Source organism: Carcharodon carcharias, chromosome 4 (assembly GCF_017639515.1).
Source record: "Carcharodon carcharias isolate sCarCar2 chromosome 4, sCarCar2.pri, whole genome shotgun sequence".
NCBI classification, from domain to species: domain Eukaryota; kingdom Metazoa; phylum Chordata; class Chondrichthyes; order Lamniformes; family Lamnidae; genus Carcharodon; species Carcharodon carcharias.
In genome coordinates, this window is record NC_054470.1 from 161963590 (window position 1) to 161981177 (window position 17588).

The window sequence follows — 17588 nt, forward strand, 5'->3', positions numbered from 1 at the left end:
GGAAGAGGTTGGTACTAAGTGAATTGCTCATTCAGAGAGCTGGTGCAGACAGGATGGATCAAATGGCCTCCTTCAGGGATGTAACAATTCTGAGATTCTACAGTGAACTGCATATTGCATGCTTGAATGATGGTGGCTGCTGGATCTTGGGGAGAGTAGGTGAGGAGAGAGAGGTGAAAGGGGTTACTTTTAGAAACCTCTATAAGAGATAAATTGTATGGGCCACCTGGATTCCATGTTGGCTATTGAAAAGCATCACTTAAGGTTGAGTAAGATGTGCTTAGGCATTTGTGTTAGTGACGTTCGTGACATGTCAATGTTTATGGATGGGCAGTTAAAATAGGAATGATTCACTTACAGCAATCCCCGCCCCAAAACAATCAAGGAATTTTGTACAGATTTAATAATTTCAGAATTGTTGCAAGAAATGTTACAAAAAAAGGGACAGAACTTTCAATTCATTAAAGCTGCAGTCCACTAATTACTTCAATGCTTACACACACACACACACACACACACACACACATATACATTAAATACTGAACAATTAAAATTTTTAAACTTCAGTTCTACAGACTAAAGCATCTGACCGGTTTGTAAGCTTCTTTCCACAGTTCAAGCCTTCCAATAAAACACTTTATTCAGGTAGTCTGCTAATTAAGCCATTTGGTTACAAAATTAATAACCAAATTTTCTGTTCTACATCATTTCTTTGTCTCCCTCCCATTTACAAAATCTGGCCAGAAACCATTCAGGAAAATAAAATTTCATACTGGCTGAATGACTTCCACATTTCGGACGGAAGGGTCAGGGGCTGTCTGCGGCCAGTCTGGAAGCTCTAGATACCCATTTGCTTTGGTATTAAGCGTGTGCGATAACGTGCTCAGTTGGAAACGATCCCTATCTGTTGAATGAGAAAATAGAAAAAAAATGGGCTTTATGTCACAGAGTCTTAATCAGCACAAATGATAATTGGTAGTGAATTATCTCAAATGTCACAGTATAAATAAAAACGAGAGATGATTCCTCATAGGTCAGAAAACTGATTTCAGACCATAGATTACAATAATCTCACCTATAATGGTCAATAAAAAAGCTAATCATTCAGTGTGTTTGGAGGTGTTGCTGTGAAATGCAGCTCCTCTAAAAATTACTTTAGTGTGAATATTAAGAATGACAGCACAGTTAAACAATCCGTATACATGTCTTGCTACAAAACTCATTCAGAATTTTAATACTGTTTTGCTACCAACCGAACTGTTTCCCGTCTTCCTTTTGTACTTAACAGCAATATAAATGGAAATGCATTAATGCCAAAACACTACTTTGCAATTGTTTTCCGTTTTTAAAGATAGATATTATATAAAATTGAAGAACTGAAGGCAAACTTCAAAAAATAAAACAGAATCCTCTTCATTTTAGTTTGATATAGGGCTATCGACATTTGAATCCCATAAAGATGACCCAAATTCAGAGGGTGCTTATATTGTCATAGAGGAAGATAATTATAAGAAAACACAGCGGAGGAAAAATATACACTTGAAGAAAAGAAGAGAGTAGTGGATTTTTAAAGTCATTATATAGCATAAATTGGAGCATATGCCATCAAATCCCATATAACGCACAACGATTAGGTTCAAGTGATTTACTGTGATTCAAAGTCAAATTGTGTCATTAACGAGTACAGTAGGAGTGAGAGATATTTGCACTTTAATTCCATAATTATGTGCATAATTGGGTGGAAATTGTAAATCCGTGGTGTTAATTACTATTAAATATTAATTTAACTTTGTTGCCTGGGACAGAGGAGGTAGACAGTGAACATGTTTCAGGAAGGCAGGTAGGTTGCACTGAACAGCAATGCAGTAGTACTTGGAAGCGGGGTTAGTAGTGATGGGAAGTTGCTCTTAGGGTCCCAGAAAATGTGGGGTGAAAAATTGAAAACAAGGAATGGGAGAGTTTGGGTGGAACAGCACAGGATTACCGTTGTTTGTCTTGGTGTTTATTTTTCATTGACAAATAAGATCTAAGTTTCTTAGAGCCCTTTCATTTGTCCTGATAACCAGGTGAAATTTATAATATGCTCAGAATAACCAAAGAATCATTTTTTTCAAATCACCTCATTTAGGTGTGCCGTCACAAAAGAATCCTCATCTTTGAAGATGATAGAACATAAGGCAAAGACAATGCACCCAATTTACTCATGCATATTTAGCTTATCTATGTACTTAGCGTTCTTATTTACAGTTTAGTAATATATTGCATTAAAGAATGAAATGATAAGACTGGAACAATGCTGAACTGCTTTAAAGCCATGTCTATGGCACATGCAGAGTAACTATTATTTTCTCTCTCAAATGGGCAGGTACTGGACTTGAAACGTCAACTCTTTTCTTCTCCGCCGATGCTGCCAGACCTGCTGAGTTTTTCCAGGTAATTCTGTTTTTGTTTTGTTGTAGAGTTACTGGTAAACTGCATACATGTTAACCAGCTACAGGGTATAAGGAGGAAAGTCAAATTATTGCCGTGAGGTAGAGAAAGTGAGGGCATCTTCAACAACACCTCCCAAACCAGAGACCTTTACCACCTAGAAGGACAAGGGCAGCAGGTACATGGGAGCACCGCCACTTGCAAGTTCCCCTCCAAACCACACACCATCCTGACTTGAAACTATATCTCCATTACTCTGTTGCCACTGGCTCAAAATCCTGGAACTCCCTTCCTAACAGAACAGCACCATGGTGTACCTACAGCAGATGGACTGCAGGGGGTCAAGGCAACAGCTCACTATCAAGTTCAAGGGAAATTCAGGATAAGCAATAAATGCTGGCCTTGCCAACGACACTCACATCCTGTAAAAGAGCAAAATAAAAACAATGGTAAAACTGTCAGCGTTCACCAGTATTCACCGTACGCCATCATTGTGAAACCAACAGCAACACCTGGCTGCTCATGTGTGCGGTTAAATCCAAAAGACCAGCAGTTGGCGCTACCCTTCCACAAGATGCACTAATATAATTGCAGCTGGAAGTCAGTTAGAAATCTGTGATTTTACCTGAACTTGCACTTTGATATTAGTCTTGCTGTTAAAATCCTTGATAAAGTTATACCTTGTTGAATGAGGTGTGTATCTGGGTTACTAAATGGCATCCAAAGTCATAATTAATTCTGAACAACCTCTCTGGCTCTGAAAAACTAATTTTATATTTGTGGATGTTAATTTTTCCATGCCATGCCAAAAAATTCAGAGAATTTTAAATTTTTTTTTTTAAAAAGGATCGAGATGGTTCAGTTTCTACCTTAATCCCACTTGCATGTCCCAATCTTTATTTTGCTTTCTGTAAAATTATTTTAAAAATTACTTCCTGGATTGCTGTGAGAACTCTTCAAAATGATTGGTTGCTTAGCCTGCTTGATGACATCACAGTGGCTGAATGCCAGAAATCACCTACATCTGGCACCAGAACAAAATTAACATCAGTGAAGGTGAAATTCACACCATAGAGATTACTAGATCTTTCTGGGCGGCAGCGAGCAGAAATGCCTTGCCACTAACCATGAAATGTGGGCCATTATTATGGTGCAGAAATTTAGCATATTACGGCACAGGTCCCTTATACCATTAGGTACTCTGCATCTTAATTTTCTCAGACTAATGTGATTCTCCTCACTGAAAAAGTTGAACAGCTAATTATCACAGCTATGCCCTGCATTAAAATCAACCGCAAAACTGTGTTTGCCACTATGATCACCACAGTCACTTAAACCATTACAGGATAGTTCTGCTGGGCTGTGTGTGTTAGGTACAATCACAATAATTGGAGTTTACTATTTAAACCAAGTAATAGTGTTGCTCTCCATTAGATCCTTTTCCTATCATTTAGTGGCACAGTTCTGAGTGTTTGGGCTCAATGATGCAGCAAAGAAAGCAACAAAAGCGGGTTGCTGGTTCCTTGCCTCCAACTACCATCCTAATGTTTCTTTTTCTTAATATTTAGATTGTTATGAATGTGGTAGCACGGTGTTCCCATTTAAACTTTACTAAAATTCATGGGATAAATCAGAAATAGCACTGCGGTTATAGACTGTTTAAGCAATTGAAGACTAAAAAACTTGAGATTCTACATTGTTTACACAACCACAACACTACAGTGTGGTGTTATTGTTCCATTTAATGAACTAACCAGACAGATATGAAAACAGCCCTTAAATTAATCAACTCTCTAAAATTTAAATCTATGCTTGGCCCTGGCCATCAGTTCAACTTTCAGGCATCTTTTTAAAGACCTCCAAGCCCGAGTCGCATCACATCACAATGGATTTTCACTTTGATCACAGGGAAACCACAGCCATATTCACTGGTGTAACTTCATAATTGGAGGATTTTGTTGCACAACTTTCGTACTCGTGACACCCGGAGCCAATATCACATTGTGGCAAATTTCAGGTCAACATCTCGAGTTTCATGATTCAAATAAGGGGATTGGTAAATACAATCAAAGTAAAGAAGGAATATGGTAAGGATGTTGCATTATATAACCAGATTCACTGATTTCAAATCTTGAGACATTATGTTAAAGTTACATGGTGGCATAACCATGTTGCACTGGAACCCAGCATTCAGGCCTGGTTGCACGACATAAAAGGAGTCACCCAGGCCCTAGAAGGACCGTACAGGAGTGTGATGATGCTGTGTCCTTATGTCAAAGGGAAGAGCAATGACTTGATAAGCTATTCACAGAGGTACAGAGAGAGTAGTGGGCTACCAAAATGAAACCCAAATCAAAAATTTCCAGAGAGAGGACAGGATGGCTGAAGTTAAAAGTTATGAAGTAAAAATTTAAAATAGACAGCAGTATTTCTTTCAACAGAGGATTATACAACAACTATAATGAGTTATCAGGCAGAGAGTGGTTTAAAAAACAACTCAATGTTGTAAGCAAAGCAGGTAGAATTGGTACTCTGGAAATATGTTGTCAAATGGGCCTAAACACCTTGTTAACCTGAACCCAGCTTATACATAATTTTCAGTTTAAAATACCTCCACTTATGAAGGAATCCTTCACTTATTTTTAGAAAAAAATCCATGTATCACGAACATCTGAGTACAGGATGCAATTTATCTTTAAGCATCTCATAACAGTTACATCTCCTGATTCCATCACATAATTACTGTGGTAAATTTGGCTGCAACTTTTCAGAAGTCTACAAATAAACAGTAACTTCAACAAAATAACATCTACACTTCGGGAACATAAAATTGGCTTAACAGTACTGCTCACCACAGTCAAATAGCCTGCCAACACACACACAAATGAAAAGCAGCAACTTTTTAGGATTTCATTGTGCTCACGAGCAGATTGCATGGTAATGGAAGCGCTTTCCCTTAATGTTGGGGTAACAACTGTGTCTCATCAATTCCTATGCAAGTATTTTAAACTGAAAATTATGTATAAGCTGGGTTCAGGTTAACAAGGTGCTTAGGCCCATTTGACGACATATTTCCAGAGTACCAATTCTACCTGCTTTGCTTACAACATTGAGTTGTTTTTTAAACCACTCTTCAAATAAAATAATGTTATTATAAAGTACCTTTAAATGGAGATTCGAGGACTGGTGCTGGCTTTTGAACAAGGAATATTTTCTTAGCATACTTGCTTAAAGCTCCACTCTTCTCATTTGGAACTATCAGCTGCTTGATAAATCTTGTACGATCTCTAATGTCATAGTTCTGATCATACTTGGCTACATTTAATATGTACTGCATAAGCAATTTTGTCTGTTGGCAAAATAAAACAAGAAAATAATACATGTTATTTATGATTATTGATAACTCTGAATAAACATATTCAGAGCTGTAATAAAAATGAATGGTCATGACCAACGAATGTGGCTCCCTTGGGAATACACATTCCAAAGGCAGCAAATGAAATTTTAGCTAAGACACATGTCCTCATCTGTGCTGAGTAGGTGAATGCTGAATCCTGAGAAGAAGCCAGGCGCTAGATTATTAAACTGCTGGAGTGGAAAGAAAGGCATCATTAAAAAATAATCATATATGGCAAAGCTGGTGAAGAGTCTACGTGAGGATAATGAATGTAGAAATACAACTAAAAACATAGCACTCAAAACTTAATCTGAAAAATATGCAGGACATCAACATATCAGATGATATTAGGCTAGGCACATTTCTACCAAAGAGGTTAGCTTTATGATGCAACACTGCCCCAAAGCATGTGCAGTGCCCAGAGCACGAATGCACTTAGCTGCTGCTCACTGAATTATGAACCATTAACTAAGCCATATGAATCAGTGAACTGTATTATTGCAAATTATTTGCAATGTATTTAGCCATTTCTATCTCAGGGCAACTAGCTGCTGATGCCCTCTACAACCAAGATAAGTGACTCCAGTGTCACAGCTTTAGTCAATGATTACCAGTATTTCTGAGAGAAAATAGCCCTATCATTCCACTCAGATCTCATCCTCTAATGCTGTTATTTGTAACTACAAACAGGTTTACAAACAAATTTATTAGGCACATTCTCATAAAATTTTGCTTTAGCAGCGCATGAGTAATTTTCTCCTGTAATTTTTGTCACTTATTACTGGTGACAGCAAAGGGTTAATCAGAATAAACAAAGTACAAAAATGTCTAGATTTTATTAACATTTACCAAGCTGACACATTTATACTTGTGCTAATGATTGGAGGGGGTAAAATTCCAAATCAGTATTGCATTGTGATTTCAAGAAACAAGATTTCAGTCATCGTCAATTTCAAGTAATTAATGTACACAATTTTCTATAAATGACTCAAAGCACAAATATGCATTCGGGAATAAAATACTTCACTGTTGGGCAGAAATTAAATAACCTCAGAAAAGGCACAATATAGTGATTTTCATAGTGAAGCCTCTTCCCTCAATCCTATGACCCCAATTGCAGAAAAGCAGCCCAAGTGTGACATTTCCTTTACCAATGTCAGTTTAATTGAAACCTTAAAGCAAATGCCAATTCATGTTTTAGGACCCTGCATCTACTCAGCATTGTTTCATTTTTGTACCAAGAGCCCAAAAGTTACTTTTTACAAACAAAAAAGAGGAAAGTTCTGGTTGGATTGTACAATGATTCAAATTTGGAGATAGGTTCTGAATGAAGTCCCACTTAAGCACGCACATCTAAGTGGAGCATTTCAGTAACAGAAATATTTGGTATAGAAAGATGCAAACAGGTTGAATCTCTTCAGCTTTGTTTCTTGGTGCTTGAACTCACAGTGTAAACAGATAAATCGCTATATAACTTGCAACAATTAATGGGTCAATGGCATTTGTCTATTTATGCAAGTCATTCATCAGCTTAACTTTCTCCTTTTGCTCAACAGCATATGACAAGTTTTGTATCACACCGCCATAAAGACCATGAACTTAAAAGAATGGAAGCAGAGAAAACCATTTCACCCATCAAGTCCATTCTTCCCACAAGTCATATACTCTAACAGAGACTCGCAGCAACGGTTCACATACATTTGCAAATTCTCTTGCACGCTCATTCTGAAAGTGTGCAGGTTTGCCCCATGCCCAAAAATGCCTTGAGAGTCAGATGTCTTGTTCAAACGAGTGATCTTTATTACCAACATACAAGGAGCAGCCCCCACACTCTCAAGGCTGATTGTAGAGGTTCTACAGTACAGTGTTTGAGCAGTCAATCTATACAGTTACAAAAAGTTCTCTTGACCAGCTGCCTTGTCTTTAATTAGATCTTCCCACTCTATTCCCCGATCGCATCTTTCCTTAAGTAGTGTCATATGTCTCTGTCTCTTCCCCCAGCCCTGATCTCATCTTATCTTGACTAGATCTTTCCGATGACTCTGTCTCACCAAGCAAGTTTTAGCTTAGTTTTACACCAAGCATCCCATGATTCCCATTGGTCAGTCTCCCCTTACAATTGACTATTCATACATAATGAGGTTATGCAATTATTTTGCTCCCAAAAGTAGAAAATGAACGCTTGAGGAAATCTGCCTTGATCAAAAGATTAATAATGCAATGTTGTCCAGTGATAGAAGAGGTCAACTCAAACTTTAAATGTGAACACTTAACATTCTATATGTATTTGCTATGAATAACTTGTAAGCAACTGACAAATTAATAGGGAAAAGCACATACAAAAAAGTTTAAAATACACTATCAAAAATGTAAAACCAATCTCAAATCTTAAATCACTATGGAGAAAAAGTGCTATCCTTTTGTTGAGTTCTCACCTGCTTGGGATTTGTTAAGTAGAGTTTAGCTCCCAGATTAAGAATTTGTAGTTTCACTATCTCCTCTTCACTTGTAAAGCTCTTCGCCACTTTCCTCAGAACATCTGGTGCAATCTTTGGTACACGTTCACAGTATTCGCCTATCAGCCAAAGGATGCTTGCTCGAGCCATGGGTACCTTGAAAGAGAGGGTGAGAGAGAGAGAGAGAGAAGGAAAATTCAAACTCAATAAATGATTCAGTGATTTAAGAAAGCATTTTTCAATTTGTATAGCATGAAGACTAATTAGGATACATTATTACAGAACATTTTAAAAAAAAATTATACATACAACAATTAATTTGGAAAATATTGATGAGTTACTTAAATACCCTGATAAGTCATGAAAATAATACAACATTCTGTTTAAATTTGTGAAGCACATAAAAGTGACCCAGGAGTATTTCACACAAGAGAAGAGAAACAGTATGGAAAGAAAAATTCAAGAGCTTAAAAAAAATATAAGGCGAACTCAAGTCCTAAAAGCATCCACAGCAGTAACTAATTTTAAAAACAATTCAAATGCTAGATTACCTGGGTCAAGATTTTTAAAAGATGAAGGAAGCATGTAGGCAACCCATACTACCATTTTTTTTAAAAACTTCAACAGAAAATAGGTCCAGTCCCCAAGTGCATTGGAGCATTGAAGGACATGTATTCAAGGATTTCTCCTAAACTTTGAAAATAGAACCAAAAAAATGGCAAGAAGGGAAAGCACTGACAACATCCTGTAGGATTTTGAAGTCAGCATGATAGAAGTACTTGATAAGTTAGAGGGACTTACAAAAGTTCCTTGGTCAAATAGCACAAAGGAGACCCAAGCAATTGCCAAAGGAGTCATTCAAGCACTGTTAATATTCCACCAGACTGGAAGCAAACAGATATTACCACATTTTGAAATGCACGTGTATCCTGATTGTTGGGACATAACACAGTGCTCCACAGGAATCTATAGTAGGGCCGTAACTTTTATATTGTATGCACCACGCAACACCACACACAACCTCCACATGCCAAACTTGAAAGAAAGAAGATAGAGTTGTATATGCAAATTTGAAGATGACACCAGGTTAGAAGGCACTAAATTGTATGGATGAAAACTGGAGTTACAAAGGAGCAGATTAAATGAGTGGTCAAAACTGTGGACATGGAGTTCAATGTGGGGAAGTAGGAGATCTGAAAAAGACAAGCCAAAATATTTTCTTAATGGCAAGAGACTAGGAACAGAGGGATTTGCATGCCCATATTCTGAAATCACAATAAAATATACATGTGATTTAGTAGTATTTAATAGTATTAAGAACAGCAATAGCATTGATTTCAAGTATAAACTGAACAAAGAAGGATTAGAGAAACTCAAGTCCACAAAAAGGACAATATCAAATATAGAAAATTAAATGATGTAACACAATCAAACTCAATATTGAATCAAGCCAGAAATATAAGATCAAAAACACAAAATAAAATTTCTCGAAGGTAAATTTTTAGGTCCTGAGGATTTTTTTTATTAAATAAAAGTGATAAATGTTCGGGATAAAGATTTCAAATTATCTGTTAAGTAGGACAATACAGACAAAAACAATAGAGACATTACAAAATGTGATTGGATTGAATGTTATTGCGTGGGAAGTTAAGAGTCTGGGGGTGTTGAGCTTAGGTGATCCAAATGACCTTGACTAGTGTTTTTAATGAATAAATAGATCAGGTTATACCATTCACATAGGGGTGGGGTGGAGGGAGTAGATCGAAGTGGATGGTTTATTGGCATTGAATACATTTTTTATTTTGTCAGCTTGCATATACAACTTATCCGAGTCCTATGGACCAATGTAACACATTTCCTTCCTGTTCTTGGGAGGTATTGGGTCCCCTCTTCAGTTTTTCATATATATCAATATAGCTTGATACAGGACTACAAAAGAACAAAAAAGCACCCAATTGCTAACACTTGCATTTTTTGATTTTGCATTTGTGCTAAAGTATATGAATCACCAGGATGAGAGGAAATGGGGATCAGATTCTCTATCCCTGCTACCCCTATGAATCAATCACATGCATTAAGACAAAAATACAAAAATCAATAAACCATGAATAAAATCACAAGCATTGGTAATACCAGGGTATAGCATATATCTGAATTAATAGCATATGTTACAATTCAGTGAAATCTGTTGAGTTTATGATCAGGAAAGCATTTCAAATATATCAGATATCCAAAGGTGCATAAATGGAGGAATACATTGTAATAAGCAGCCAGTGATAAAAACCAATATTCATGAGAACTCTTAAGTTATTAGCAGCTAAAATGAACACATCTGTTTTCCTTTGACATTATTGTTTAATTTATACTTACTGTAATATTGTCTAGAAGCTTGGCCATATGTTTGATGATTTCACTATGCTGTGATGGTTGTGTCTGGAGTAGTTTCTTAATGACAACTACACTTTCAGCAACAACATTTTCTGTGGAATGAAAAGTAATTTCTGACATAAAACCAGGCTTCAATGAAATGAGTGACCAATTCACTACGTAAGACCTCCAGTGTTGCTGGTGACCCTTTACATTTTGCTTGTGGTGAAATGCAATTGGACTACAAACACCAGCAATTTGTAATTCATAAATAATAACATTTATTGCCATGAGTTATTTCCAAACTATTTACAGCAAATTTTAAATCGGCATATTTTCTAGATGTATTAATCAGGAACAAAAGCGCCAAAGAAAATCAATCCACTATTGATCTGAAGATGGGAGCGTTGCTTTGCTCAGGGGTGAGCTTAGGTTGGTAAAATGGTCTTTTCACATCTTTGATTTTTGTTGTGTCATGGTTAAGGTAGGCTGTTGTTATTGGAATGCTCATTCAATTCTTGAACCAGAGCAAACAAATATGACTGAGCAATAATCCCGTCTTGTATTCAGGAAAGCAGAGCCTGCACTTAAAAAATTTACACAAGCTTTGTTTGGTTAACGGAGTGAAATTTCTGCAGCTAAAAAAGTTGTTGGGATCATCAGCTATCTTCTATCAATGGAAACAAAGGATTTCAAAAGCTTGTCTAGCACCTTCAGTACTTCTACGAAAAGTGACATGCAGCGTAATGTTACTGGGCTTCTTTGAAGTATTCACCTACCTGTGGAAAAACTGGTTATACTATACATCTTGTATCAATCAAGTGTGACGAACCGTTTGAAACAAAACAAGATGTTCAATGTATTAACAGAAAAAGCAATACATGTTGGATGGGATACCAAGAAACTAACAGACAATAATTTGCATTTTTAATCACTTAAGATAAAAAAAAACACCCCAAGAAGCTTCACAGAGGTTTAAGGAAAAACGGGGTTCCTACGTGAATAAACAAGGAAACACTGATTCCAGCAACTGGAGAGTTAGTTACCAGAAGACAGAGATTAGAGATTGGCAAAAGAATCAGAAGTGACATGAGGAATTTTTTTTTAAATATACAGAGTGAGTTATGATGATCTGCAATGCACTACATGTACGAGTGGTAGAAACGGATTCAATAACAACATTCAAAAGGGAATTAGATAACTACTAGAAGGGAAAAAAATACTGGGCTATGGGGAAAAGAGCAAGGAGTAGGGTTCATAAGATAGACCTACAAAAGGTTTGGCACAAGCACAATGGACCAAATGGCCTCCTTCTGTGCTGCATCACTGATTCTAAATCAAAGGACTAAACATTAATAGAAGTGATCAAAATCATTGTAAAGAGGTTTGTTTTGAGGGATAAGGTTCTTCAAGAAGGAGAGAGCTAAAGAGTCATTGGAATTGTCTGGTCTAGTGGTGGGTGACATTAAAAGTAAAAGTCACCAGTCTTCGTGAAGGAGAGCATTTGGGAGTCATGTAATCAGTTTGGGGTCAAACAGAAAGCTAAAATTGTTAACAGTCTGAAGCATCTGAGGAGTGGGAAGGAGTTTATGTGCAGCTTGTGATATGGATGGGAAACAATTTTTGTCATCTCGATGTTTAGTTGAGGGAAAATTGCAGCTCATCCGAATATGGATGCTAAACAAGCAATGTGACAGCACGCAGGTAGTGGAGGGGTCAACAGAAATCGAAGAGATGGATGTGGCTGTTATCAGCATTGAAGTGGAAGATGTCTCACGTTGCTGTTGCTCAGGAACAGCATGGGAATGACGAAGAACAGGATACTGGTACAGAAGCTTTAACTAAGATCGGATAGCGTATAACCAAGTGAGGGTCATGTCACCTAACCAGCATGACAAGCGATGATGAATGTTGTGCTCAAACTGTAGCACAGGCTGCAGAGAGATTGCAATACAGAAGGAGGGTTAATATGCAACGAAAATAGAGTTTGTGATTTTGGTTACAGCTGTTTCAGTGCTACAGATAGGGAGTCATGGGAAAGAAGGGTAGGTTTGGGAGATAACATGGTTAAGGACTTTAGTAAAATAATAAATATCAGGAAGATTTAATAACAATCAGAATTTGTTATTGAATCACAGAATGGTACAGGAGGCCACTATTTGATCCATCAAATCCACGTTGGCTCTTTTGAAGAGTAATCCAGTGACTCCCACTGCTGTTCCATATCCTTGCATGCTTCTTTCTCCTTAAAGTATTCATCCATTAAGGATACTTTTAAATACCTACCCACCACAGAAAAATACCCAAGGTACTTGGGAAGAAAAAAGAGCATGAGCTGAGCTTTCATGAGAGAGCCGAGGATTTGGTCAAAGATGGATTTTAAGGAAACTTTTAAAGAGACGGGAAAGGAAAAATGAAAAGAGGTTTAGGGAGCAAGTCAGAGTAAGGCAGGGACTTTGGAAGGTTTGCCACCAAACGTGGAGCAGGAGTAATGATGCACAGAGGGCCAGAACAACAATGTATAGTTATATAGCACCTTTAAGGCAATAAAGCATCCCAAGGCACTTCACAGGGGCATAATAAAACAAAGTATGACACCGAGCCATGTAAGGAAATACTTTGTTAGATGGCCCAAAGCTTGGTGAAAGAGATAAGTTTTAAGGGGTGTCTTAAAAAAAAGAAAGCAGGGTAAGGAAGGGAAAGGTGAGAGGGTTATTCCAGAGCTTAGCACCTAGGCAACTGAAGGTGCAGCCACCAATGGTGGAGCAATTAGTGATACTCAAGGGGCCAGAATTAGAAGAGCACAGTGGTTCATGGGGCTGGAGCAGAATACTAAGATAGGGAGGGGCGAGGCCATGGAGGGATTTGAAACTAAACCTTCACTTGACCAGGGAGCCGACGTAGGTCAGCAAGAACAGGGCGACGGGTGCAGGACTTGGTACGAGTTAAGATAAGGACAGCAGGGATTTGGATGGCCTCAAGTTAATGAAGGTTACAATGAGGCTAGGAGTGTGTTGGAAAATACAAGCCCAGAGGTAAAGAAGGCATGAATGAGGGTTTCAGCAGCAGATGAGCTGAAACGGGCGAAGTCGAATAATATTACAGAGATGGAAATAGGTGGCCTCAGTGATGGTATGAATTATTTCTTTTAATTCATTCACGGGATGCGAGCTTCGCCGGCTGGGCCAGCATTTATTGCCCATCCCTAGTTGCCCTTGAGAAGGTGCTGGTGAGCTGCCTTCTTGAACCATGACAGTCCATGTGGTGTGGGTACACCCACAGTGCTGTTAGGAAGGGAGTTCCAGGTTTTGACCCTGCGACAGTGAAGGATTGGCGATATATTTCCAAGTCAGGATGCTGAGTGACTTGGAGGGGAACTTCCAGATGGTGGTGTTTCCATCTGTCTGCTGCCCTTGTCCTTCTAGATGGTAGTGGTCGTGGGTTTGGAAGGTGCTGTCGAAGGAGCCTTGGTGAATTCCTGAAGTGCATCTTGTAGATGGTGCACACTGCTACTGGTGATGCTGCTACTGTGCATTGGTGGTGGTGGTGGAGGGAGTGAATGTTTGTCAATGTGGTGCCAATCAAGTGGGCTGTTTTGTCCTGGATGGTGTCAAGCTTCTTGAGTGTTGTTGGAGCTGCACTCCTCCAGGCAAGTGCGGAGTATTCCATCACACTCCTGACTTGAGCCTTGTAGATGGTGGACAGGCTTTGGGGAGTCAGGAGGTGGGTTACCTGTCATACTATTCCTAGCCTCGGACATGTTCTTGTAGCCACAATATTTATATGGCTAGTCCAGTTCAGTTTCTGGTCAATGGTAACCCCCAGGATGTTGATGGTGGGGGATTCAGTGATGGTAATGCCATTGAACATCAAGGGGCAATGGTTGGATTCTCTCTGGTTGGAGAGAGTCATTGTCTGACACTTGTGTAGCGTGAATGTTACTTGCCACTTGTCAGCCCAAGCCTGGATATTGTCCAGGTCTTGCTGCATTTGGAAATAGGCTGCTTTAGTATCTAATGAGTCGCAAATGGTGAACATTGTGCAATCGTCAGCGAACATCCCCACTTCTGACCTTATGATGATGAAGCAGCTGAAGATGGTTGGGCAAGGATACTACCCTGAGGAACTCCTGCAGTGATGCCCTGGAGCTGAGATGACTGACATCCAACAACCACAACCATCTTCCTTTGTGCTAGGTATGACTCCAAACACCAGAGAGTTTTCCCCCTGATTCCCAATGACTCCAGTTTTGCTAGGCTCCTTGATGCCACACTCGGTCAAATGCAGCCTTGATGTCAAGGGCAGTCACTCACACCTCACAAGTTTGGATCTTTTGTCCATGTATGAGCCAAGTCTGTAATGAGGTCAGGAGCTGAGTGGCCCTGGCGGAACCCAAACCGTCAGTGAGCAGGTTATTGCTAAGCAAGTGCCGCTTGATGGCACTGTTGGCCCCTGCCAATACTTTATCGATGATCGAGAATAGACTGATGGGGCGATAATTGGCTGGGTTGAATGTGTCCTGGTTTTTGTGTGCAGGACATACCTGGGCAATTTTTCAAATAGCCAGGTAGATGTCAGTGTTGCAGCTGTACTGGAACAGCTTGGCTAGGGGCGCGGCAAGTTCTGGAGCACAAGTCTTCAGTACTGTTGCCGGAATGTTGTCAGGGCCCATAGCCTTTGCAGTGTCCAGTGCCTTCAGCCATTGCTGGATTTCACGTGGAGCAAATGAATTGGCTGAAGACTGGCATCTGTGATTCTGAGGGCCTCTGGAGGAAGCAGAGATGGATCATCCACTTGGCACTGCTGGCTGAAGACTGTAGCAAAATGTTAAGTCAAATGTGACACCAAGTGTTAGAAGATTATGAGAAAGTTTGGAGAAGACTTTTGAATTAGGGTTGGTCAAGACCTTGGAAGGATTTTTAAACAAAGTAAAGTATTAGATAAAAACAAAAAACTGCGGATGCCGGAAATCCAAAACAAAAACAGAATTACCTGGAAAAACTCAGCAGGTCCGGCAGCATCGGCGGAGAAGAACAGAGCCAACGCTGCGAGTCCTCATGACCCTTCAACAGTTCTGTTGAAGGGTCATGAGGACTCGAAGCGTTGGCTCTTTTCTTCTCCGCCGATGCTGCCGGACCTGCTGAGTTTTTCCAGGTAGTTCTGTTTTTGTAAAGTATTATATGTTTGACGTGTTGGTGGACACAGTTTCCAACACTGTTCAACCAGAACAGAATGATGGCGAAGTGGAACAGGATGTGGCGAATGGAACTTTGAACAAGACTGGATCTTTGGAGGCTGCAGATCAGAGACTGATGAGCAATATATTAAAGAAATCTAGTCTGGAGGCGAGGAAAGCAGAAAAAAATGTTTCGACAGAGAAGGCTGAACTAAGGACAGGTGAGAGGGTTGCTATACAAATGGAACTAAGTGGCATTCGTAATATTCAGGGCTTGGGGTTTGAAACTCAGCTCTGGGTCAATGAAACACGAGGTTGCCTACCACTTAGTTCAGCCTAAATGGGGACAGAATTAGCAGCAATGGAGCAAAGCTTTTGCTGGGGGTTTTGTTCTTGCTGATGTCCAATTTAAGGAAACTATCTCCAACCATAGATTGCACTGTAAAGTGATCATATTGGGACAAGAAGAACAGAAAGACAAAGGTGTCATGATGGAGGAGACAAAGGATGATGAGGTTAACTATATCCAACATCGTGGAGACAAAGAGTGGCAAAGAGGGATTATACCCTGTCGTGGCAATCACATAAGTTAGCTTTGGTAACCTTGATGTGACTGAAGTAGAAACCTGATTAAAATGGATTCAAACCATGGTGCTGAGGACATGTTCAAGCACTTTGAAAAGGGTAGATAGAATTGAAAAGGGTGATAATTGGAAGGGATTGATAGCTCAAGAATGGGATATTATAAGGAGTGATGAGAGTTTCAAAGGGAGTGGGTCACTGCCAGAACAAAAGTAGGCAATGATAACTTTGCATGTGGGGGTGGTGGGGGAGAAACAAAAAGGGCAATTCAGTGGTTGGGAGTTGAACAGAGGGTTGAGAGAACTGACAATGAATTTCAAATAAAAGCACTGATAAGATTTAAGGTACTTGGCAAAAGAAGCAATGGAGACATGAGGAAAAACTTTTTCAGAGCAAGTGATTAAGATCTGCCTGAGACTGCGATGGAGGCAGAGTCAATCGAGGCATTCAAGAGGGAACTGGGTACTATCAGAAAAGCAAGAATATGAGGGTTAGAGAGAAGACAGGCCACTCAAGGAATCGCTCCTTCAGAGAGCCGATACGGCAGGCTGAATGGCCTCCCACTGTGCTGTAACAATTCTGAATTTCTCATTCTATGGGGGAGGATGGGTTGTTGCAAAGGAATCTGGTGAATGGGAAGAATTTGAGGCTAAAGCTAAGAGGCTGGAGCGGGGATAAATGTCGATCCTGATGGTGGCTCTGGCCAAGTATGTGATATCTGAATCATAATACCAAGAAATCCATGAGGTTGTTTTACTTGATGTTGGAAGCAAAATGCAACAAAATGTTTAAGGAACTTTGTTAGGTACTGCATTTGTGGTCTGTATGCAGGCACGAAACTGTACAACATTCAGAATATTAGAAAAATGCTTTAAGAACAATGTGCAACATCCAGGAAATAAGCAATTTTAATTGCAGTAGAAAATGGTAGTAGTTTCAGAAGTTATCGCTATGAGAGCTTCTTTGAAAAGTATCCTCAGCCAAGCCACTTTCAGCTGCTTCAAAGACTTTCCTTCCAAAATAAGTCATGAGTTGGAGCTGTTTGTTAAGGATACCAGTATTTTGCTCCATTGTCAACTTTTCTGAGAATGAATCAGCCCCACAACAACCCACAGCATAACTGGATAACAACCAGCCTTGGGGCTGAGAAGTAGCAGTTTAGCATTCACACACTTAAGTA

The 17588-nt window shown here is 39.3% G+C and overlaps 1 protein-coding gene across 2 annotated transcripts in view; it reads right to left on the bottom strand.

The window, feature by feature from the left end:
• ap3b1a (adaptor related protein complex 3 subunit beta 1a) overlaps positions 1 to 17588 on the bottom strand; it is a 338438-nt gene that overhangs the window by 156173 nt on the left and 164677 nt on the right. For both annotated transcript variants that reach the window (XM_041185794.1, XM_041185792.1), the window contains exons 14-17: positions 10654 to 10763; positions 8263 to 8439; positions 5593 to 5779; positions 774 to 904 (exon numbers count right to left, since the gene is read on the bottom strand). In XM_041185794.1, coding sequence (XP_041041728.1) covers positions 774 to 904; positions 5593 to 5779; positions 8263 to 8439; positions 10654 to 10763 — 605 coding nt within the window. The remainder of the gene's footprint in view (positions 1 to 773; positions 905 to 5592; positions 5780 to 8262; positions 8440 to 10653; positions 10764 to 17588) is intronic.